At 45.3% G+C, this 18,686-nt stretch overlaps 1 protein-coding gene across 1 annotated transcript; it reads right to left on the bottom strand.

Annotated features, from left to right (window-relative positions):
• Positions 1–823: 823 nt before the first annotated feature.
• Positions 824–16,134, bottom strand: AQP3 (aquaporin 3 (Gill blood group)). Its single transcript, XM_074813850.1, has 6 exons — positions 15,916–16,134; positions 6,007–6,133; positions 5,698–5,835; positions 4,063–4,181; positions 3,099–3,316; positions 824–2,407 (listed from the first exon to the last, which is right to left on the bottom strand). Exons 1-6 carry the CDS (start codon positions 16,021–16,023, stop codon positions 2,239–2,241), a joined length of 879 nt encoding a protein of 292 aa, XP_074669951.1. The 5' UTR covers positions 16,024–16,134; the 3' UTR covers positions 824–2,238.
• Between the last annotated feature and the right edge of the window lie 2,552 nt (positions 16,135–18,686).

Below are 18,686 nucleotides of genomic sequence, written 5' to 3'. Positions count from 1 at the left end.
ATATAGAAGACTTCTACACAGATTTTGAGGGATAAACTTTCAAGATAGAAAGGGAATAAAGCAGTGTGCTGACTGCAGATAGAGCATACCAAACAAACTTGGCAACTTTCTTGTCAAAAGCCATTTGATTTCTAATTGGTGAATTGCAGGAAATCACATTCATCCAGACTTCACTGAATTGTTCAGTATGGCACCGTATGGGAAGTTATGAGCTATTTTAAGGCAGTACAATTAATACAGGAAAAATACAGCGGTACACAAATCAGTCAAATAGCAACAATAATTGTATTTACAGAGGACACAGGCTGGAAGAAAGCTGTTTGTGTAATTCTGTGAGCACCAGGTTCAAGTCTGTAATACTTTTCCTTGCATGGCATAGCAAATAAAATAGTGACAAGTGAAATATGCTAGGTGATGCTGGACAGTACACTGAATGCAGAGTAGGACTGTATACTCAAAACTATGTTAACTGGAAGAATAGTAAGAGAATTTAAATGTTACAAAGGGCAAGGGCCAAATGCTGACCTCTTGGTTCTTTTGCCTTAATAAGGCACCTGACAGCAGGACCCACCCCACTCCAGCCCATACCTTGGCCTGAATACAGGCACTCCATCTCCTCCCACCTGCCCCAAAAGTCCAGCCCAAAAGGGAAAGGAATAAAACACAAATGGAGCATGTAGATGTATTGCCTGAAAGGGTTAATTCCCTTTTGTTTCTACAGGCTGAAGAGGAAAAGGACTTGAGGAAGCTATTGTTATAGATTACTTCCTTTCCATGGTAAAGTTTACTGATAGCTGCTTAAAAATACAACCAACACTAGCACTTTACAGTGTGAGTATCGACATTTTATTTTTTAAAAGGCAAAAAAAAGAATGCATCATTTTAGTGACTGGAAATGCATACAAAGTTACATATTTCAAGGAATTCACATTAAAGAAACAGGCTTTGAGTTTCTCTAATGTATCAGACTAACAAATTCTTTCACAACCAATAACTGCTTATTTCAAATACTCTGTAGTAATACGGCATTGGGAGAGCCAAAGATCCCCTGAGATGCCAGCACTGCTAGTGCAGGAGGTTCCTGACCTTAGTCCCTCAGCTGTGAGTACCAGGGATACCCCAGTAATTCTGCAGGGTAGCAATGGAGATGCTCCAACAACATAATGCCATAATATAAGGCCACCCCAGAAAAATCCAACAGTATCTCACAGCTGTCAGAGACTAGGCAGTTCCCATACATCTTCAAATTAACTCATCCCAACCCTGGTATTTAGTAACAGCTTTAAGGAGTATATTTATATATAAATCTATTTTTTTATAAAAAACAACACTATGGTGAAATTTACATGAACACACACAACTTCAGCAACACTGTTTCCAGTGGTACTATTAGCTGCTTGCAGTTTATATACAAAGCTGATTAATTAGAAAGGCTGCTACAGGGAGCCAAGCTTTCTTTCCAGGTTAGCCCCTAGCTAGAACAAGTATTTCCTACATGTTATCTTATAGGAGTTGACAATATTGAAAACTGATTAGAACACCAGGGTTCAGTGGTGTTTGTCTTAATGTTAAAATGTCTTAATATTAAAACAAAATGCCGTGCATTCTCACTGCTCTGACACTATAGATTAGCTGACTGCTATGATTCTAGGAATTCATGAGAGATAAAAAGTCTGGCTAATAAAAATCCTTTAGACAAGTTCATTCCTGGTGGCAAGTTATTGGCTTTAGAGCAACACCAAGCATTAATTTGATCTACAGTAGAATCATAGACAGATTTTTTCTGGGATGTAGGAGTTTCCATTCCATACTAGTAAAACAATTAAAGTTTTGCATGATCGCCATTCTATGATGGGGACACAGGTTTGCAGGAAAGCAATTTGCCAAGATCACAGGCAAGGCCAGCAACACAGCCCAAAAGAGCTCCATATTCCTGAACACCTGGTCCATGTTGAATGTGTTGGACAGCAATGCCCACTTCTCTCCTGACTCCTAGTCCTCAATCCCCTTCTACTAGGGAAAGATTACATGATACTGCATTTGGGGAAAGGCTCACAGGAAAATGCCTAAAGAAAATGCATCAGGGATATAGACACACACACATAAAGAAAAGACTAGAATATCTCAAGACAGGAAAAAAACTCTTCCTGTTGTTCTTGAAGCTCTTAACTCCTTCCTCCTCTTTGTCAACTGCAGTCCTGAGTAATGAATGTCTGCCAGATCTGGGTGGCAGCTTCCTCAGACCCTTTCCTTGTGTTTCACATTAGCCAGCTTGACTGTTTCCTGCTCAGAAGCAGGTGGGGAAGGCTCATCATGACATCCAATCATCAGCTGATAGACTATCACTCCTGCAATGGCCCCAAGGAAAGGAGCAACAATTGGAACCCACCACCACTGCTTACCAGTCCTAGAAAACAAAAAGAAAATACGTAAAGTAAGAACTGCAGACTAAGCATTAGGGTATTCATGTTTGTGTCTGGAACAATACAAGGTCTGGTCATCTCCAAACATCACCATTGACTTGCAAAAGACAATAGCACTTGCATGTCCACAGCAATTTCCAAGGAAGATATTGTCCCCCCTGCAAGTCCAGGTGGTAAGCAATTCAGAACAGCTACTTTCAGGGCTTCCAGGACTGTCTCTCCACCAAGAAAGGATATAAGCCCTTGCAGTACCTGAACTAGGCGCCTTCACTTCCCTCCCACTGCTTGCAGGAAATCAGCCCTTGATAGTACATAGCCTGTATTGCTCATGGCTCTCTTAATTGTCTCCAGCAACAACAAAATCCAAGTATAACAAACACCCTTCATTTTCTACCACCAAAAAAATTATGATAGGCTCATGTTGAAGGTGCACTTGAACTTCTCATGGATGCTCCTAAATTTTCTCCTTGATAGTAAAGTTAGGTCATTTCCTCTCACCACTAGAAACTGTCCAGCTTCTACAATTTCTTAAGTCAGAGCAGAGAAAACTGTATTTTGAAAACATTTATAGAATCTAAATGGGTGCTAAGACTCTTTATAGTTCCAGAGCTACCACCTATTTGGACGCAATATTTTTCCCCTTGATGCATAAGATTTTCAGTCCCAAGTACTTACCAGAACACTTCAGTGCCCCAACCAGCAATAGCTGTGAAGAGACGAGGCCCAAAGTCCCTGGCAGGGTTGACAGCGTAGCCAGAGTTGAAGCCCATGGAGGTTCCAATAACAAGGACAACAAAGCCAACTGTGAAAGCCTCCAGCCCCGTGGGGACAGGGTTGTTGTAGGGATCAACAATAGCCAAGACGCAAACAATCAGGGAGGCAGTGCCAATGAACTGGGGAGGGAGGGGGAAGAAAAAGAATGTAATCCAGATTAATCTTTTAACAAATTTATTTAACTCCTCTGAAGTCTCATGCATTTAGGACTTTGTCTCTAAACTGGAAAAGCTGCATTAAGTCATCCCATGGCATTATCAGACCATAGTAGGCTGAGCACCCATGGGAATGGGAGAGTGGAACATGCTCTTCCTGGCAGTCCACAGGCTCGATCAAGCCCACATCTTTTTCCCTACCCACAGAAGAGCTATGAATAACTGTTTGAGCAGCCAGAAAAGCTGAAGACATCCTCCCGAACCTGCTTCTAACCTGCCACTACTGGGTGGCTGCTGTCCCTTTGTGGTTGATGGCAACTTTAAGAAGCAGAGAGTCACCTCCAACACCAACCACCACCCCACACTCAGTTGACCTCTGGGTTGTGCAACAGCCAGTGGGAGTGAGGAAGAGCCATCCTTCCTAATGTTATGGCTCTTCAAGGTCTGAGACCAAGCGGTATCCTTTTCACTGGCATCCTGGCCAGTGCGGTACCACTGGTTAATCCCCTTAACACAAGCCTTCTTGCTGTAAGGGTCTTTGCTGGCTCTGCTCTTCCTATGGGCTAGTGAGATACCTGTGTCAGATCTAAAAACCTTTCTGGATATCTTCTCTTTTAATTGCAATTCATTCTCTAACTAAAGGAGAGGCTCAGACTCACCCCAAAAGATTCCTCTTCAAAGGTACCTTCATCCTCCCAGCACCCTCTTACCTGGTCAAAGAATCCATTCACAGTGTTCAGATGCTGAGATGGGTAGGTGGCGAAGATACCGGCAGTGCCATTCTGTCCTGTTACATACAGCTGGTTACTACCAAAAGCCCAGATGGCATCTGGGGAGGGGCAGGGGGGATGGGACAGAGAAGAAAAAAGAAAGGTAGAGATGTCAGTCATTTTTCAACACACAACAGGGAGAGGACCCTACTTGGAAGATGACTAAAATGTAGGCTGCGCAGAGCTATGAATATTGAGATAGAATTCCCTGAGCACCCCAGTGTTGCAAAACCATTTGATGTAGAGCAAACATTCATTTGGAAAACTTAGGGTGTTATCCACCACAGCATGTTGCCAGTCAGGCTCAGATGCAGATGGCCTGAGTCCCTGTTCCTAATCTTTTTTCTTTGCCAGGCACCAGGAAAGAGTTAGAGCCCAAAAGTAAACACTAAGGTGACTCCAAATCTCTCCCAGAGGTACACAAATGCCTGTGATATTTGTCTTGGTATCAGGACACAAGGTATTGCTGTGGATCTAATCTGCAGCAAACAGGATTTGGGCTGATCTTGCTCTTTCCTCTAAGCCAATACACAATTATTTTCATCTGTCAGGGATGTCTTGTAGAACAGTCAGCCCCTTGCCTACCACCATGAGGAGCTGGATAACTAACCTAGGTGGGCTGTCTGGATTCCCTCCATGGCTAATGGAGAGAAAAAGACGTTTTCTGAATGTATCTCTTCCATGGTTAGGCAGATAAATGGGATTAATTCTCTTTTGAAGAGACTTCAGCCCACCACTTAGAAAGGTAACTGGTGTTGAACTGGAGTCCTGATGTTTACAGAGATAAAGGTAGGTCTTTCTAAAGTGAATAGCTGTTGGTGCTAGTGCTAGGATGGCAGTTTCCTCCCTTCAGGCAGAAGATACAGTGACCCAGATGTTCTGCTCAGCTACAGGGGACACTGCTCCTATTGCCAGAAGCAGACATCAGGAGACAAAGTCCAAGTCAACATGTCATCCTTGGTATTTGAGGAAGAGCAGTTTCCAGCACAAAGAGTCTGTTCTTGCCCACTGAATATTGTCCTGTAATGAGGAATACCACTCAGGAGAAATAGATGCATGAGGATCTAGATTTCTAGAATGCTTTCCAACGTATATTTGCCACTCTGATAAGGGCAGCAAAAACTGCTAGATGTCCCATTGTCTGGAAGCTAACACAAGACAATGCAGAAGACACCCAAGGTGAAGTTGTGGGGTTTTTTTTAAACCAAGAAGCATAAAATGGCTTGGGAACAGTGCACAGATATAAAATCTCCATCACTACTAGTGTTTCATTGGCTTTTCTGGAAGATCTGGTTTAGTCCATACAGTAGACACAAGAGGGACCATCCATTGGTCCAGTGATCATTATTCAAGAACAAAGACTCTCACATTGACAATGCTGGTTGGCCTCAGATTGATTTGAGGAGGCCTGAATGCATCATCATGAGAACAGGAAATCCCTCTCAGAAACACAGTAAGGATGTTTCTCAGATCTCTGCTTTGCAAGAAAATACTTCTCTCTGGTATGGAAACCTGCAGTAAGTCACAGAGAGCAGTAGTCTCACCCCAACAAACACAGACAATTTCTGCACTTACCATAGTACAGCCCAAAGACTATGCCAGCTCCAAGGAATGCCCCCAGGGTTTGGGCCAGGGCATAAATTGGTAGCTTGATCCAGGGCTCCCGGGCCAAGAAGCACATGGCAAAAGTGACAGCTGGGTTCAGGTGTCCACCTACAGAGAAGTTGGTGGTTAGTGCACTTTTACAGGCAGAATTTGGGTCCCACAGCTGAGCCATGGGACACTGGTTTACATACCAGTGCCACATAGGAAAAGTACAGCCATCTAGGCCTACACAACAATTGTCACATGTGAAATCCAGCCCATGCAAGAGTCACAACGTACCTGATACTTGTCCTGAGATCAAAATGCCAAGCATTACAGCAAAGCCGAAGGCCAGGTTGACAGTCAGGAAACCTCCATGAGTCCCTCTGCTGAGCACAATCTGCGCAACGGAGCCACAGCCAAACAGCTAGAGAAGAAGGGATTGAAATTACCCTCTCTGTTTCACATCAGGGCCAGTGCTAATCAATGCCTGCAACTGCTTCAGTTACACCTGCATGCAGCATCACAGCCCACCCATGACTCAAAGTCTTCAAAGCTTCAACCTTTAGTCAAATTATCTAAGCATTATCTCTATGGACAGCAGGGAAGGAGAAAGGACAAAGACTATCTCCTGGCTGGGGGAACCAAAACCAGGCCCAAAATCAAAAGCAAGATTGCACCACAGGAGGCTGGGGGTCTTTGTCCAACCATCTAATTTTATAGTGGTAGGTGAGAAGAATCAGCCAGGTGGCAACCTGGAGCGAGGTATTTACAGTGCAGCTGTTCAGATGAGGGATCTGGGTAACTTACTGTTAAAAAAGGCTAATAATTTTTTGACAGAGTAGCACAAAAATTGGCAGAGGACAATTTTGCTAATGCCTGGAAATACAGACATGACCAAAGAAGGCCATATTCAGCCTGACATTCATGAAGTCCTCTTTCAGGTGGCACTGGCTGACAGTGAGGGATTGGGGCTGCTTCCTTGAGCTGAGGTACCTGCAGTTGTCCCAGCCCCAGGTACACTCTCTGCTGCGGGCACTCTGAGCACAGCCCACACCATCCCAAACCACCCATATCCTTCCTATGGCAAAATCATGTAAGAAAGGATCAGAGACAGCTGGCCTGTCTCTGCAGCACCAACACGGCACAGGCACCATCAAGAAAAGTCCATATTCCACAGAGAGCCTGCCACCAGAACAGCCAGAGGCTTGGCCTTCTGTCCATGATGAGGGGTACACCAAGCACTTTGTGGGACAAAAGCTGTTTCTATTGGGTGATAAAGGGTGTTTCCTAGTAGCTAAGGGAGGCATGTGCTCTTTTTCAAAGATGTTTGGTCTAAACGGGTGATCGTTCTCTTCCCTACCACATGCAAAAGCCATCCTTCCTGTGCTCACCCTCAGCAACCCAGACCAGTTTCCCCTAGCAGTTCAGTTCACCACTCATCCAGCTGGAGGCTTTCTGCTTTGCTAAGTCTTTCCACTACCCACCATGTAATTTAAGGAGTTTTAATCCTGATCATCTGTATGCTTGTATCTTCCATTGACTCCACCCAAACTGATTCTTGGTGTATGCCAGGGATTATCATATCAGCAGGTACTGAGACCATCCTTAAACTAGAACAGGTTTTCTTCTGAGAAAACTTGCTCCCAAATGCCTCAAATCTGGGGATCAAGGTTTGTCTTATTTCTTCTGACCACATACCCATATTTACAGAGGCAGTATCTGCTCCTTGGTCATAAGCCACCAAATAGGCATCGAGGCAGCAGGGACAGCTGTCTTCACCTCTCCTGCCAATACTGGACATGTCCACTGAACAACACACAATCCAGATCAGGGACAAAGCCAAACCATACATAACTCGTGCCCTCCCATCCCCTTGACAACTGATGAATTAGTAACAAAGCAAACACTGCACTCAGCCTGATGGGAAAGGAGCAGTCAGGTAGGCTGCAGGCTGACTCACGAGGTGGACACTCTGTACACAGGTGCCTCTTGACAAGAAGCCAGGTCCCCAACACAGGACCTTGTATAGAAAGAACAAAGGAACCTGTAGAACTCGTTAGTTAATGGAGGGGACATCCAGCACTGCTCTCTACCGGAGTGCAGTCAGAAGAGCCCCTTCAATGTCCTAACCCTGAGCTGCCCAGCTGGGACACTGTGGCAAAGAAGATGCCCAGGTTGGGCTGGATGATCAGTGGTTGGACTGGATGATCTTCAGGGTCTTTTCCAACCCAGATGATTCTGTGATTCTGTGATTCTGAAAGGTGTAAAAGGTGAGTCTTGTTTATTGTGCAGCAAACAGAGACATCATTCCCAGCTATGCCCAAACCACTGAGGGAAGCATGACTCCAACTGGGCAAATAAGTACTGGCTAGTGACCAGAGTGACATCTGTTCCTTCCCTTACCCCAGAAGGGCCCCAGCATGCTTCAGACAGAAGTTTGGAGAGAGTACTTGGCTATGGTGTTTGCCTCTCTAAGGCCACACAGCACATCAGTCTGACCAGGGAGAGGATAAGCCCACAAAAAGCTGCAGTGGGCATTTGAGTTTGGCAGGGTTGACCCCAGGTTATTCCTAGTGATGAAGGTATTTGAGTTATTCGCTCTGAAAGAACTGGCAGTTCTGCAGGTGGATGATGGTTGGCCACATACCTTTAGGTCGCAGAAACCACAGAGTAAAATTTTCCCCCTTCATCTCCCTGTTCACCTACAAAGGTCTTCTCTTAACCTGGAGGAATGCCAGCTCTGCCATTTCTCAAGAGGTTATTCCCCATCCTTCTCTCCCCCATCCTACACCTGGCAATAGCTCTCCAGCTTTTCCTCAGAGGAGAGTCTATGGGCCGTGCAAAAACACCCTGGAGCCACTCCACAGGAGCATTACAAGTATTTATCAGATGAGCCCTGAGCACTATTTGGCTTAATTCAGCATAACAGTAGAAAACTTGACCCTCAGCAGATAAAAAGAGTAAGGTGGTATTTAGGGACAGGTCTGAACTTTGATATGCATGTGTACAATTCCACCCTTCACCAGTGGAGTCCACTAAGCATGAACATGTATTCTCACGCATGAAAACCACCCACAGCATTTGACTTTTGGGAACCAGTTCAAATCACGCTCACCCATGTTTTTGTGGCAAGTGGCTTGACATGACACAGTTTTGTTGTAGTGGCTATTACAATTTTTAATCACACCATTTCCACTTCTGCTATTTACTAGTTTTCCGTCCAATTCCTTTTCCCAGGCCATATGAGACAGGAGACACTCAGAATCCATTTTTAAGTCTTTCTTTTCCAGTGATTGCAGAGAAGCATTTAGGAGCAGCTAGCTTGGGTCAAATAAAAGCAATTCAGCATTTAACCCAATGGCTTTAAGTCCATGCAATGGATGTAAGAGTTCTTAGGCAATCTTATCCCACTATGGTCAGGAGACAGTAGTGCACACCCAATGGGGAGATGACCCCTCATTCTCTTTATTTTAATAAGCTGCCTCCAACACTTTTTCTTTTTTTTTTTTTAAGAAAAAAAACCAAACACAAAAACCAAAACAACCAACCAAACAAAAAAAACCCAACAACATTACTAGAATAACCTAGCCAACAGAAACCCAGGTTAACACCTCACATGGCAGTGGGTGCAGCTGCCAACTATTACACCCCCATGATCCACTAGTCAAGTTCAAAAGCAGTTTTAAAGTGCTAATAAAATGACTGCAACAAAGCATTACTCTGATGTATTAAAGCCACTCTCCTAGGAATTGAGGTCAGTGCACCCAACCAGGTTAGTGGAAGCCTGCTCCCTAATTCCATCTTCCTGACTCTAGCGGATTAAATGGCTTCCCCTGACAACAGGGAGGCTTCTCGCTCCTCATGAGCTCATCCAACTCTTTGCACTATGAAAAATAAAATCCATGTTCTGCAGGATCTGTGAGTTGAACTGGTTCAAGGGTGGAGGGGCTGACAAGCTCCAGAGCCTGTACAAGGGAGGGGACAGCCAGAAGCAGCAGCAGCAAAACTACAAAAAAGGTAGCAGATCGCTAGGTGAAACTTCATACTCGGGGAAACCTTAAACTCCTTGTGTCCAGGACATATTTGGACAATGGACATTTGGCTTTGTCATCCAAGGTAAAAAACCTTGTCTCAATGGCTGGACACAAGAAAGTCCTGCAGTCAGTCAGGGCTGGTAGGAAAAGACCTTGGAGGACAAAAAAAGTTGAAAAAGCTAAAGAAGAAGTGAGGCCACCTGAGTTTATAGGCAGACCTTGTGAAAAGCAGCTCCATACATGAGCTCAGGAGGAAGGCAGTGCTCAGCACTCCCCTGCACAGCAGACAGGTTTCTTCCCTTTCTTGCCTCCTCATTAGCAGTGCTTTTTCATGCCTTCAAGTGCAACACAAAAGGCCTGAATGCATTTGCTCTTGGACTTCAGACAGACTGATCTCTAAATCAAGATGGGAAAGTTTTTCTGGCATGGCCCAGGAGGAGTACTATTACCTGAATTACAACTTTCCTCTTCAGCCAGTAGATAAACCAGGGATTAGGCAAGGAGCCTGCTGTAAATCTACCCTAATCACCTCGGTGGACAGGAAGCGCTGCTCAGTCCCTGCTGCCCTCTGGTTAGTGGGGAAGATGACAGAAAGGCAGTCAAATCATGAGACTAGTCTAAAGGAAGAAACCCCAAGATACTGATGAAAGATTTTAAGCATTAGACACACAAAGGGACACCTTTCTTCATATCAGAGTGAAACTTAGAACTATCCTACAGTCCCTTCAAGGAGGGAGACTGAAAGGGAGGGGATAGAGGACTACCACTTTGCAGCCAGTTCAAAACAACCTCCAACTGCTTCTCTGCAGCTCAAAGCAAGAAGGGGTTAAAGGCACTGTAAGTATCCCCTATGGCCTCTTGCTGCCTTCCCCAAGGAGCTGGACCCAGCTGGGTAGATCTGAAGACAGATCCATTCCCATTGCTGTTTCTACTCAAGCAGCATGCAGAAATCTTCCTCAACCTCATGGCCCATGCAGCCAGGACTACCTCCACAGCCACAAAGACAGCACAAGGAGTACTGTCACTTTTGCCTTTCCTCAAAGCATTTATTGAACAACCAGACTGGTCATCATTTACAATTTGAAAAACAAGGAGAAACATTAGATCCCACAGTCTGGCTTCTTGTCCAGCATGGCTGGAGCCAACCTGGACAGAAGCAGTCCTACAACAAAGGGCAGCAGCAGATGGTCTGTGATGTTATGGAACTTTCTGCACCGCACGCTGTCCTGGAGTCAGGCAGGGCTGCAGGTCTCAAGAGATAAGAGGGTCTAAGGAAGGTTGTGCCACACATACACCACATGCTACAACAACGCTGCGCAAAGCTGGAGAGATCAGCAGCTCTCAGTGCAAGAAACCTGAGCCATCATCAGCAGAGTTGTGCGTTAGAGAGGACATTCACTATTTTATCTTGTTTCCCCACACACACAGAAGGAAAAAACACTTATTCTGATATCCCTGGTATCCCTCAGATCAGGAGGCTTTAGCTTTTAGTAATACCCATAGTTCTGGTGGAGTTTTGGTCACAGGGTTGGGCACTTCTGGGGAAAAACTGTCTCCTCACCAAGGGCAAGTCTTGGTGCCTGAACTGTCCTGTTTGTAGGAAGGAGTAACCTCCCTGCTCCTGCATAAGAACAGCAAGGTGGGACAGTTTTGAACATGAAGAGCTTCGACCTACTCTGGTGAAAGACATGAAGAAGAGCAGCAGTGCTGCCATTTCCCACGCCTCCACGGCCAGCAGCAAGACCCTTTGCAGGGAAGAATCAGCAGCACTCAACATGCTGGAAAGCAAAGATTTCCAGCCCTTTTTAAAGCCTAGCAAGGCATTAACAAAGAAAATAAATTTTTTAAATTCAAAAAAAAGAATCACTTTTTCCAGATGCAACAAACTGTGTGCAAGAAAATCGGCACAAATCTGTGGACTGTGGGAACTGCCATGCTGCCCCGGATGGCTGCAGGATGAGCAGTGGCTTTAACCTCTGTACTGCCAACAGTTAAATGGGCCTCCGTTCTCCTTGATCATCCCAACCACTGTGATATTTTGGTTTCTGTGGTCTGCAGCACACTTATACCCCAACAAGCTCCCACCTGGCCTCAAACTCAAGGCAGCCCTGATTGAAAAGCACTTAGGAATTGTTTTGTTGTTTCTTTATACCTCAAAAGCAGTGAATCATAGTTAGTCTGACTTGGAAAAATCAATTATAAACAGCAAGTTACTTTTCCTGTGAATGTAAAAAGCACAGAGAACCAGCTTTGGTATTTACAGACAGCAGAGCAAGGCAAACAGATCAAGCCTTTAAGGGAGGTACGGAGTCCTGCCACTGGAAATCTGGCTTCAGTGAGTTGCTACAGTACTAACACAAACAGCAAGTGACTTGGAAAATGCCTTCAGCGTTTGCATTGCTTAACTACTGCCAGCAAACAGTGCTTCCAACATGGGTGTAAAGTTCAAACCTAAAGCACCACTTGGAAAGTGCATTTGGAAGGGGGGGAGAAAGTCATCTTAATTATCAAAGGAAAGGTAGAATCAGCATTACTATTTTTGCAACAGTAAGGACACTACCCACAGAATAAAACCACTTTGTGCAAGGTGCTGTACACAGCAAAAGCAGCTTGCAAGTAAGGAGCACCTCACCTTTGCACTATTCAAGGCTTGGCTGCCTTAGATTATTTTTCTTATCTTAAAAAAAAAAGAGGCACTACTTTTCTAACTTTTGCTGTCTTTACAACCTCCTTTAAAAAGTAAGAGAAATAAAATCAAGCATTAGGTTAATTCTTACAAAGGACTTTGCAATGTTCTGAAATAGCTCTGCTCTAGAAGAGTTTGAGAGCGCTGCAGTCATTATGCAAGTGAAAGGGAGGAGGGAAGAAGCTGAAGCTGTGCCAATATCCATGGTGGGACAAGTTTTACATTACACAGTGAAATTTAAAGTAAGCTGCAAACTTTAAACAGTCTCACTCCCTTCAGCTCAGGAAGGTGATTTCAGTGTGAACAATATGAAACCTTAAATCCATCCCTAATACCGTTGTGTTCTAGACATACGTGTTCAGTCAACTGAACTTCCCATGAAGGCAATTTCATGGATCCCAGGTCTTTCCTCATATATTTAATTGTCTGAAGACCATAACAGATATTTACTGGGCTTGAATTCAGCTAAATGCATGCACACCCAGCTCAGCCTGCTGGCAAGGTGGGCAGCAGGGGCTTTTGCAATGTCCCTTGGGACTATCCAATTCAAACTTCCACCTAGGCCAATCTGAAAGGGGAATAAAGTAATCTTCAAGGGCCTGATTCGGTCAAGTGATATAATAAAAAGACGCAAAGGAATCCAGGTGGTAGGGAGAAAAAAAAAAAATTTAGTAAAATAAATAAAAACTGTGAGTGTCACTTCATTAAGAAGAATAGATTGGGACAGCTCCAAGATGGAAAGGGATTGATGCCCAGCAGACCTATATTGCAGGCTTGCTGCCCTGGAACCCATTTCCCTCTCTGCATACCCTCTTTTTGCCTGCTGACAACCCAGGAGCAATCACTGTGTTTAGGACTTTCCCGTTTCTCTCACCAGCCCACCCCATCTTCTCCCACATGGACACAGAGAACCCTCAGACCTCCATCCACTGCAGAGTTGCTGCAGGAGATCCTAGGTGACTTTTACAAGACCTACAAGATGGAGTTAAGTGTCTCACTAAAGCCAGCATATTCTTTTCCCCCAGACGCCAGTTCAGGAATTTGTGAACAAGGTGAGGGGTCTCCTACTACACGACACACACGCACTTTAAAACACAGCAGGTGTGGTGTTCCGGAGGACAAGGCATGTGTTGTCCACTTTTGCTAGTGCAGCATCCAGCCTGGCCAATGGGTGCCCATTACGACCCTCATTTTGGTTGTGATTTTGGACCAAACCCTTCCTCGGGCTCCGAGCACATCCCAACTTCTCTCTGCCCAGAAGAGGCAAAGCTGTAGGGAAAAGTAGTCTTTGTTGTGCCAACTAATACAGTCAGAAGAAGAAATGACATTTTTTGGGTCATGAGCCCTTCTGAAAGCTCAGATCCACATGGCTAAAGGCTTGGTCCTGTTTCTCAGCAATATTAACGTGGCTAGCAGGAGACATTAGTCCACCTTACAAGTCTTACTTTGTTTCAGTTCTGAGACTAACTGCAGCAATATCAGTGATTCATAGACAGCAACTTTCTACCTATTAATCACTTTTCTATCAGTTTCTACACACCTTAATTCCAAATAACCCTTCCCTGAAAAATCAACAGGACTTGTTTGCAAATCACCAAAGCTGGGTCACTCTAATGATAAAGCCATTCCACTGTGCAAAACTACTTTTGTTTTAATAGTGGTAGCACTTTACAGCATCTTAACAGAATCCCCTATCCTCCCACACAAGACTCAGTAGCCCTCATCAAAAAATTGTCTTATTTATGAAAGCATAAAATCATGTGTTGGGCCTTTTGCGTTGTTCCCCAGGCACACACACAGTTTCATCAAGCTTTCCTCCGCTTTCAACTCCTCCAACCATTAGATTCCTTCCCAGACAGTCCATCCTGGTTTTGGCTGGGATAGAGTTAATTTTCTTCCTAGTAGCTGGTACAGTGCTGTGTTTTGGATTTAGTGTGAGAATAATGTTGATAACACACTCATGTTTTAGTTGTTGCTAAGTAGCACTTATCCTAAGTCAAGGATTTTTCAGTTTCCCATGCTTTGCCAGTGAGCAGGTACACAAGAAGGTGGGAGGGAGCATGGCCAGGACAGCTGACCCCAACTAGCCAAAGGGATATTGCATACCACAGAACATCATGCCCAGTATAGAAACTGGGGGGAGTTGTCTGGGAGGGGCGAATCGCTACTCGGGCACTGGTCAGCGGATAGTGAGCAATTGATTGTGCATCACTTGTCTTTACTTGGGTTTTATTTTCCCCTCTTTTTGTTGTATTTCTTTATTTCTTTTCATTACTTTTTTTTTTTTTTTTACTTTATTTTAGTTCTTAGCTGTTCTTATCTCAACTGCTAGTTTTACTTTTTTTTCAATTCTCCTCCCCATCCCACTGGAAGTGGGGAGGAGTGAGCGAGTAGTTGCGTGGTGCTTAGCTGCTGGCTGGGCTTAAGCCACGACACAGTCCTGCCATCGGTTACAAAGAGGTGTAACCCACAGTCGCTCCACTGAAGCCTATAGGATTGTGGTGGATTTACACCACTTCAGAGGAACTTTCACCTGCAGATATTCACTGTGCAAACACCAACTCCTTTCTGCTGCAATATCAGCACACCAAACCTGTGGCCCACTGGGCAGTCCTGCATTTTTTGGATAATGATGCCCAAAGCCAGATATCCCCGACCCAGTTTTGCTACACCAGTATTTGATCCCCACTCCTCACACACATTCCTTGCTGTTCACATCTGCCTTTGACTTCAAAGCAAGCCAGGGCCTCTCAAAAGATCTGCAAGCTAAGTCACTTACACAGATATCCACGCTGCTTTATCCTTTATATCCCATCCCTTTGGAAACTGAGCACTAAAATAGGCAGAAGAGTTTTGTTGCCATTCACCACTTAAAAACACATTGACAGTTCGACGCTGTCACACACATGGCAAGCGCAAACTCCCGATCAGCTGCCGGCACGGGCTGCTGTGGTGTTGTGCAGCCCCGCTGATAAGACCCTGGGGAACCTACAGCCAACGGCAAAAAAACATTGGTTTAAATTCTGGCTACTTCTTCTCCATAAGGCACACAAGGAAAACAAAGTGAGGTGAGAAAAAGTTTTCACCTCCCCGGGTGATAATACTTGAAGTATTTCAGTGACAAGAAAATAGCCCAGAGCAGACAGGAAGGAAGTTTTGCGTGATCTCTAGCAAAACACTTGCTGCTGCTTACACAGAGACATGTCACTCCCCCTGAACTTCACAGATACACAAAATCCCCCAAACACCCAACAAGTTCTGCAGAGCCCACCCTTTTCCAGCAACCTCAAAGCTCACTCTAAAGCAACGTGCCTTCATTTTTTTCCTGTAGGTAGGGACCTCTCCTCTATTCCCCTTGCAGCAGGTAGCACCAGACCTGGGCTCATCCCTGGTGCAAACCCTGGCAGCAGCGCAGCCCCTTCACTGGGACAATTTCCCCCACACCCAGGGGTTAGAGAGCACCCCCACACCACATTGCACACTCACCACCAGGATTAGTGTCCCCAGGCACTCAGCCAGCGCTTGCCGGACTAATTTGTTTCTGATCCTCAGATGCTCCTCAATAGTAGCAAGAACGTCCTTTTGCCTCCCCATCACACCAGAGGTGCCCTTCAAACGGTGTCAGGGAAAAAGCAGCAGCTGATAAAGCCTCAGCAATATTTGTTCCTCAGCAGAGCTGCCTTTGCTTATAAGTAAGTTCAGCGATGCCTGACACACCTCCTGGGTAACCACACCCCTTCCACCCTCTCTTCAAACCCAACTTTTTTTTCCTTCTTTTCAGCATGAGACAGAGTGGGTGGTTTTCTTCATTTTCTTTATTGCTCACATAGGTCAGCAAAAGATTCAGGAGTTTCAGAAGAAAAAGTTTCAGCTTTCTTTCCCTCCCCAGCTCCTGCAGGATGGCAAAGTGATGAGTGCTCTTGTACTCATTCAGAGGCTGAAGGTACTTCTGCAGCAAAATCATGAGGCAGGAGGGTTTGTTACCTCCCACCAGTACTGCAGGCTGAGGCCAAGGCAACTCCTGACTCCAGCAATTACCCTCCCAGGACTTTGGGAGAGCATTTTCAGGCCAGTCCCCATGAAAGCTGTCAAGAAAAAACATAAGAAATCCCCGGTGCAGAGCCAATCCCCAGCATAGGGGACCTTGACGAGAAGCCCACAGACTGACCCTCACAGGAACCAACCCTTGCTGTCTTTTCATCCTCAGTAATGTCCTGTATCACCCTGGGCCAATTCTACAGGACAGCCTGAATGAAATCTGTCCCAGTCTGTACCATCTGGGGTGAGGGCTGCTAACAGGACGTGTGCCACTCGTGGCATCTGGTTTCTGTTAAGCGAGTAGTAAAAATTCCCCGGTCTCCTTGACTCACCAGGGATTGATGCAGAGCAGCAGGGCTGAATTTGCAGGACTGAAGGGGACCCCTTTCCTGGATTTGTTCCCCTGCCTTCTCTGTAAAGCCACAGATGCCCGACTTTTCCTCTTTCCCTTATTTAACCATCAACTTTCCTGTTGAAAAAGCAGAGCTTTTCAGTGCAGTGGTGAATGGGCCTTTATTTCATACAGAAACTGCAGCCAGCCCAAGGAGCAGAGTCAGGAATGTGGTTAAGAAAGCAATAATGTGTGAGAAATCAAATGCAGGGAAACACTCAGGTCCAAACATAATTACAGGGACAGGAAACTTTCCTCATTACTTTATGCTCAGGACTGGTCTGGTATCACCAGCATCAATGGGGTCCTCTGAACTACAGCAAGCTCTCCATCACCCCCATGCATGCTCATTGTAGCTGGAGTTTGCAAACCAGCACTCAGGACACCCATTTTTAACCTTATCTCCATATCTCTCCCCTTACCCTCTTGCTGTGCATCACCCAAGCCATGGAGGATTCACAACCATTCCTCCACCTCTCTTTCTCCTACACTCCCCTCTCCTTTATACTCTGCTCTGTCCTTTTCCCCCTGACTTTGTATCAGAAATGAAGCTGTGTGTTGGGTTTTTTTCCCTTTTGGCAGTTCCTAAACTATGGGGTGTTTTGACATTTGTTGAACCACCAGTGTGCAGATGCTGTGTTCAGTTGTATAGGTTTATTGAGGCTTGTTTAGAGTGGTTTCTGGATCCCATTCCTTCCCTGGTGGTGGGGACAAGGCCATAAGACCAGAGAGAGGCAGGTGAGAAGCAAGAGGCATAAGGAGGTGCTGTCCTCCAGGTAGGTAGGTACATTTCTCCTGTCTGCAGCATCTGAGCCCCTCTGGCTATGAGTTGAGGATACAGACATTTCCTCACGACTGGTGAAGGGAGGGGAGATGTCTAGGCTCTCAGGTTGATGGTAGAAGATGGCAGTAACGCCAGCATCAAAGCTGGTGCTTGGAAAAGTCTAGACAGACACAAGCCCAAGGAGCCGGGGTGGGGTGGGCACTCCGACACTAGCTCTGCGACTGACTCACTGCCTGACCCTGAGAAAATCCTTCACCTTTCCACACCTCAGCTTCTCCATCAGTAAATTGGAGAGAGTGACACCGGATTCCCTTTGTGGGGTGTTGTGAGGATGAATCACTGCAGCCCAAGATCCAATGACTTAAAATGAGCAATAGGGACTTATGCAATGACTTTCCCAACAAACAGAAGTGTTATTATCTAGGAAGGAGCTTGGGGAAGGGACAGTGGTGCAATGCTAGAAGAAGTGGAAGATCTTTTCAGAAGCAATAACTAATCAAAGTGTGGGTAAGGGCTGAAAGACCCCAATGCTGGAGCTTCTCTGTTCAAAGGCAGGAATTGCCCTGCCATCCATTCAGCTGAACTCCAGGGACACATGATCTAAGCACAAAACAATTAAAGTTGTGCGTCAGCAGCAACAGTTTTCCAAACAAGCCCATCTCCCCCAGTAACTGGTGCACGGAGTACTGGTACCGTTCCTGGTGGTCAGAAGGAGTCCACAGATCAGTGTAAGTAAACAAGGAAGGATGTAGCAATAAGATTAACAAGGTAGGTTCTCAGAGCCATTGAGCTCTCCTAGTGTTGGGTGGACACAATGAGATGTCCGTACCTTTAGTGTTGCCTTGCATGGACATTCAAAGATGGTCTTTCACAACATAAAGTCTTGAAGAAAGGAAATTTCCAAAACTCTGCCACAAAAACTCATGCCTGACCTCCTGGTGGTAATGCCAAAGCTATTGAAGCCCAAGCAAAGGACTTCTGTTGTCAATCATGACATGATTCAAACATGAAGTGTCAAAGTGCCTAGAGTGAACTACCCCTATC

Source organism: Strix aluco, chromosome Z, assembly GCF_031877795.1.
Source record: "Strix aluco isolate bStrAlu1 chromosome Z, bStrAlu1.hap1, whole genome shotgun sequence".
Taxonomy (NCBI): Eukaryota; Metazoa; Chordata; class Aves; order Strigiformes; family Strigidae; genus Strix; species Strix aluco.
Note: the sequence above shows the minus strand (reverse complement) of the source record. Positions and strands in the feature narration are given on the sequence as shown.

What these genes read in the sequence shown, in the direction of transcription:
- AQP3 (XM_074813850.1), bottom strand. Translation starts at nt 16,023, where the DNA reads ATGGGGAGGCAAAAGGACGTTCTTGCTACTATTGAGGAGCATCTGAGG. An exon ending in AGTCTTTGGGCTGTACTATG is followed by an intron (nt 4,182 to 5,697) that starts GTAAGTGCAGAA and finishes GCCCCTCCCCAG; the next exon opens with ATGCCATCTGGGCTTTTGGT. An exon ending in TGAATGGATTCTTTGACCAG is followed by an intron (nt 3,317 to 4,062) that starts GTAAGAGGGTGC and finishes CTCCCTCCCCAG; the next exon opens with TTCATTGGCACTGCCTCCCT.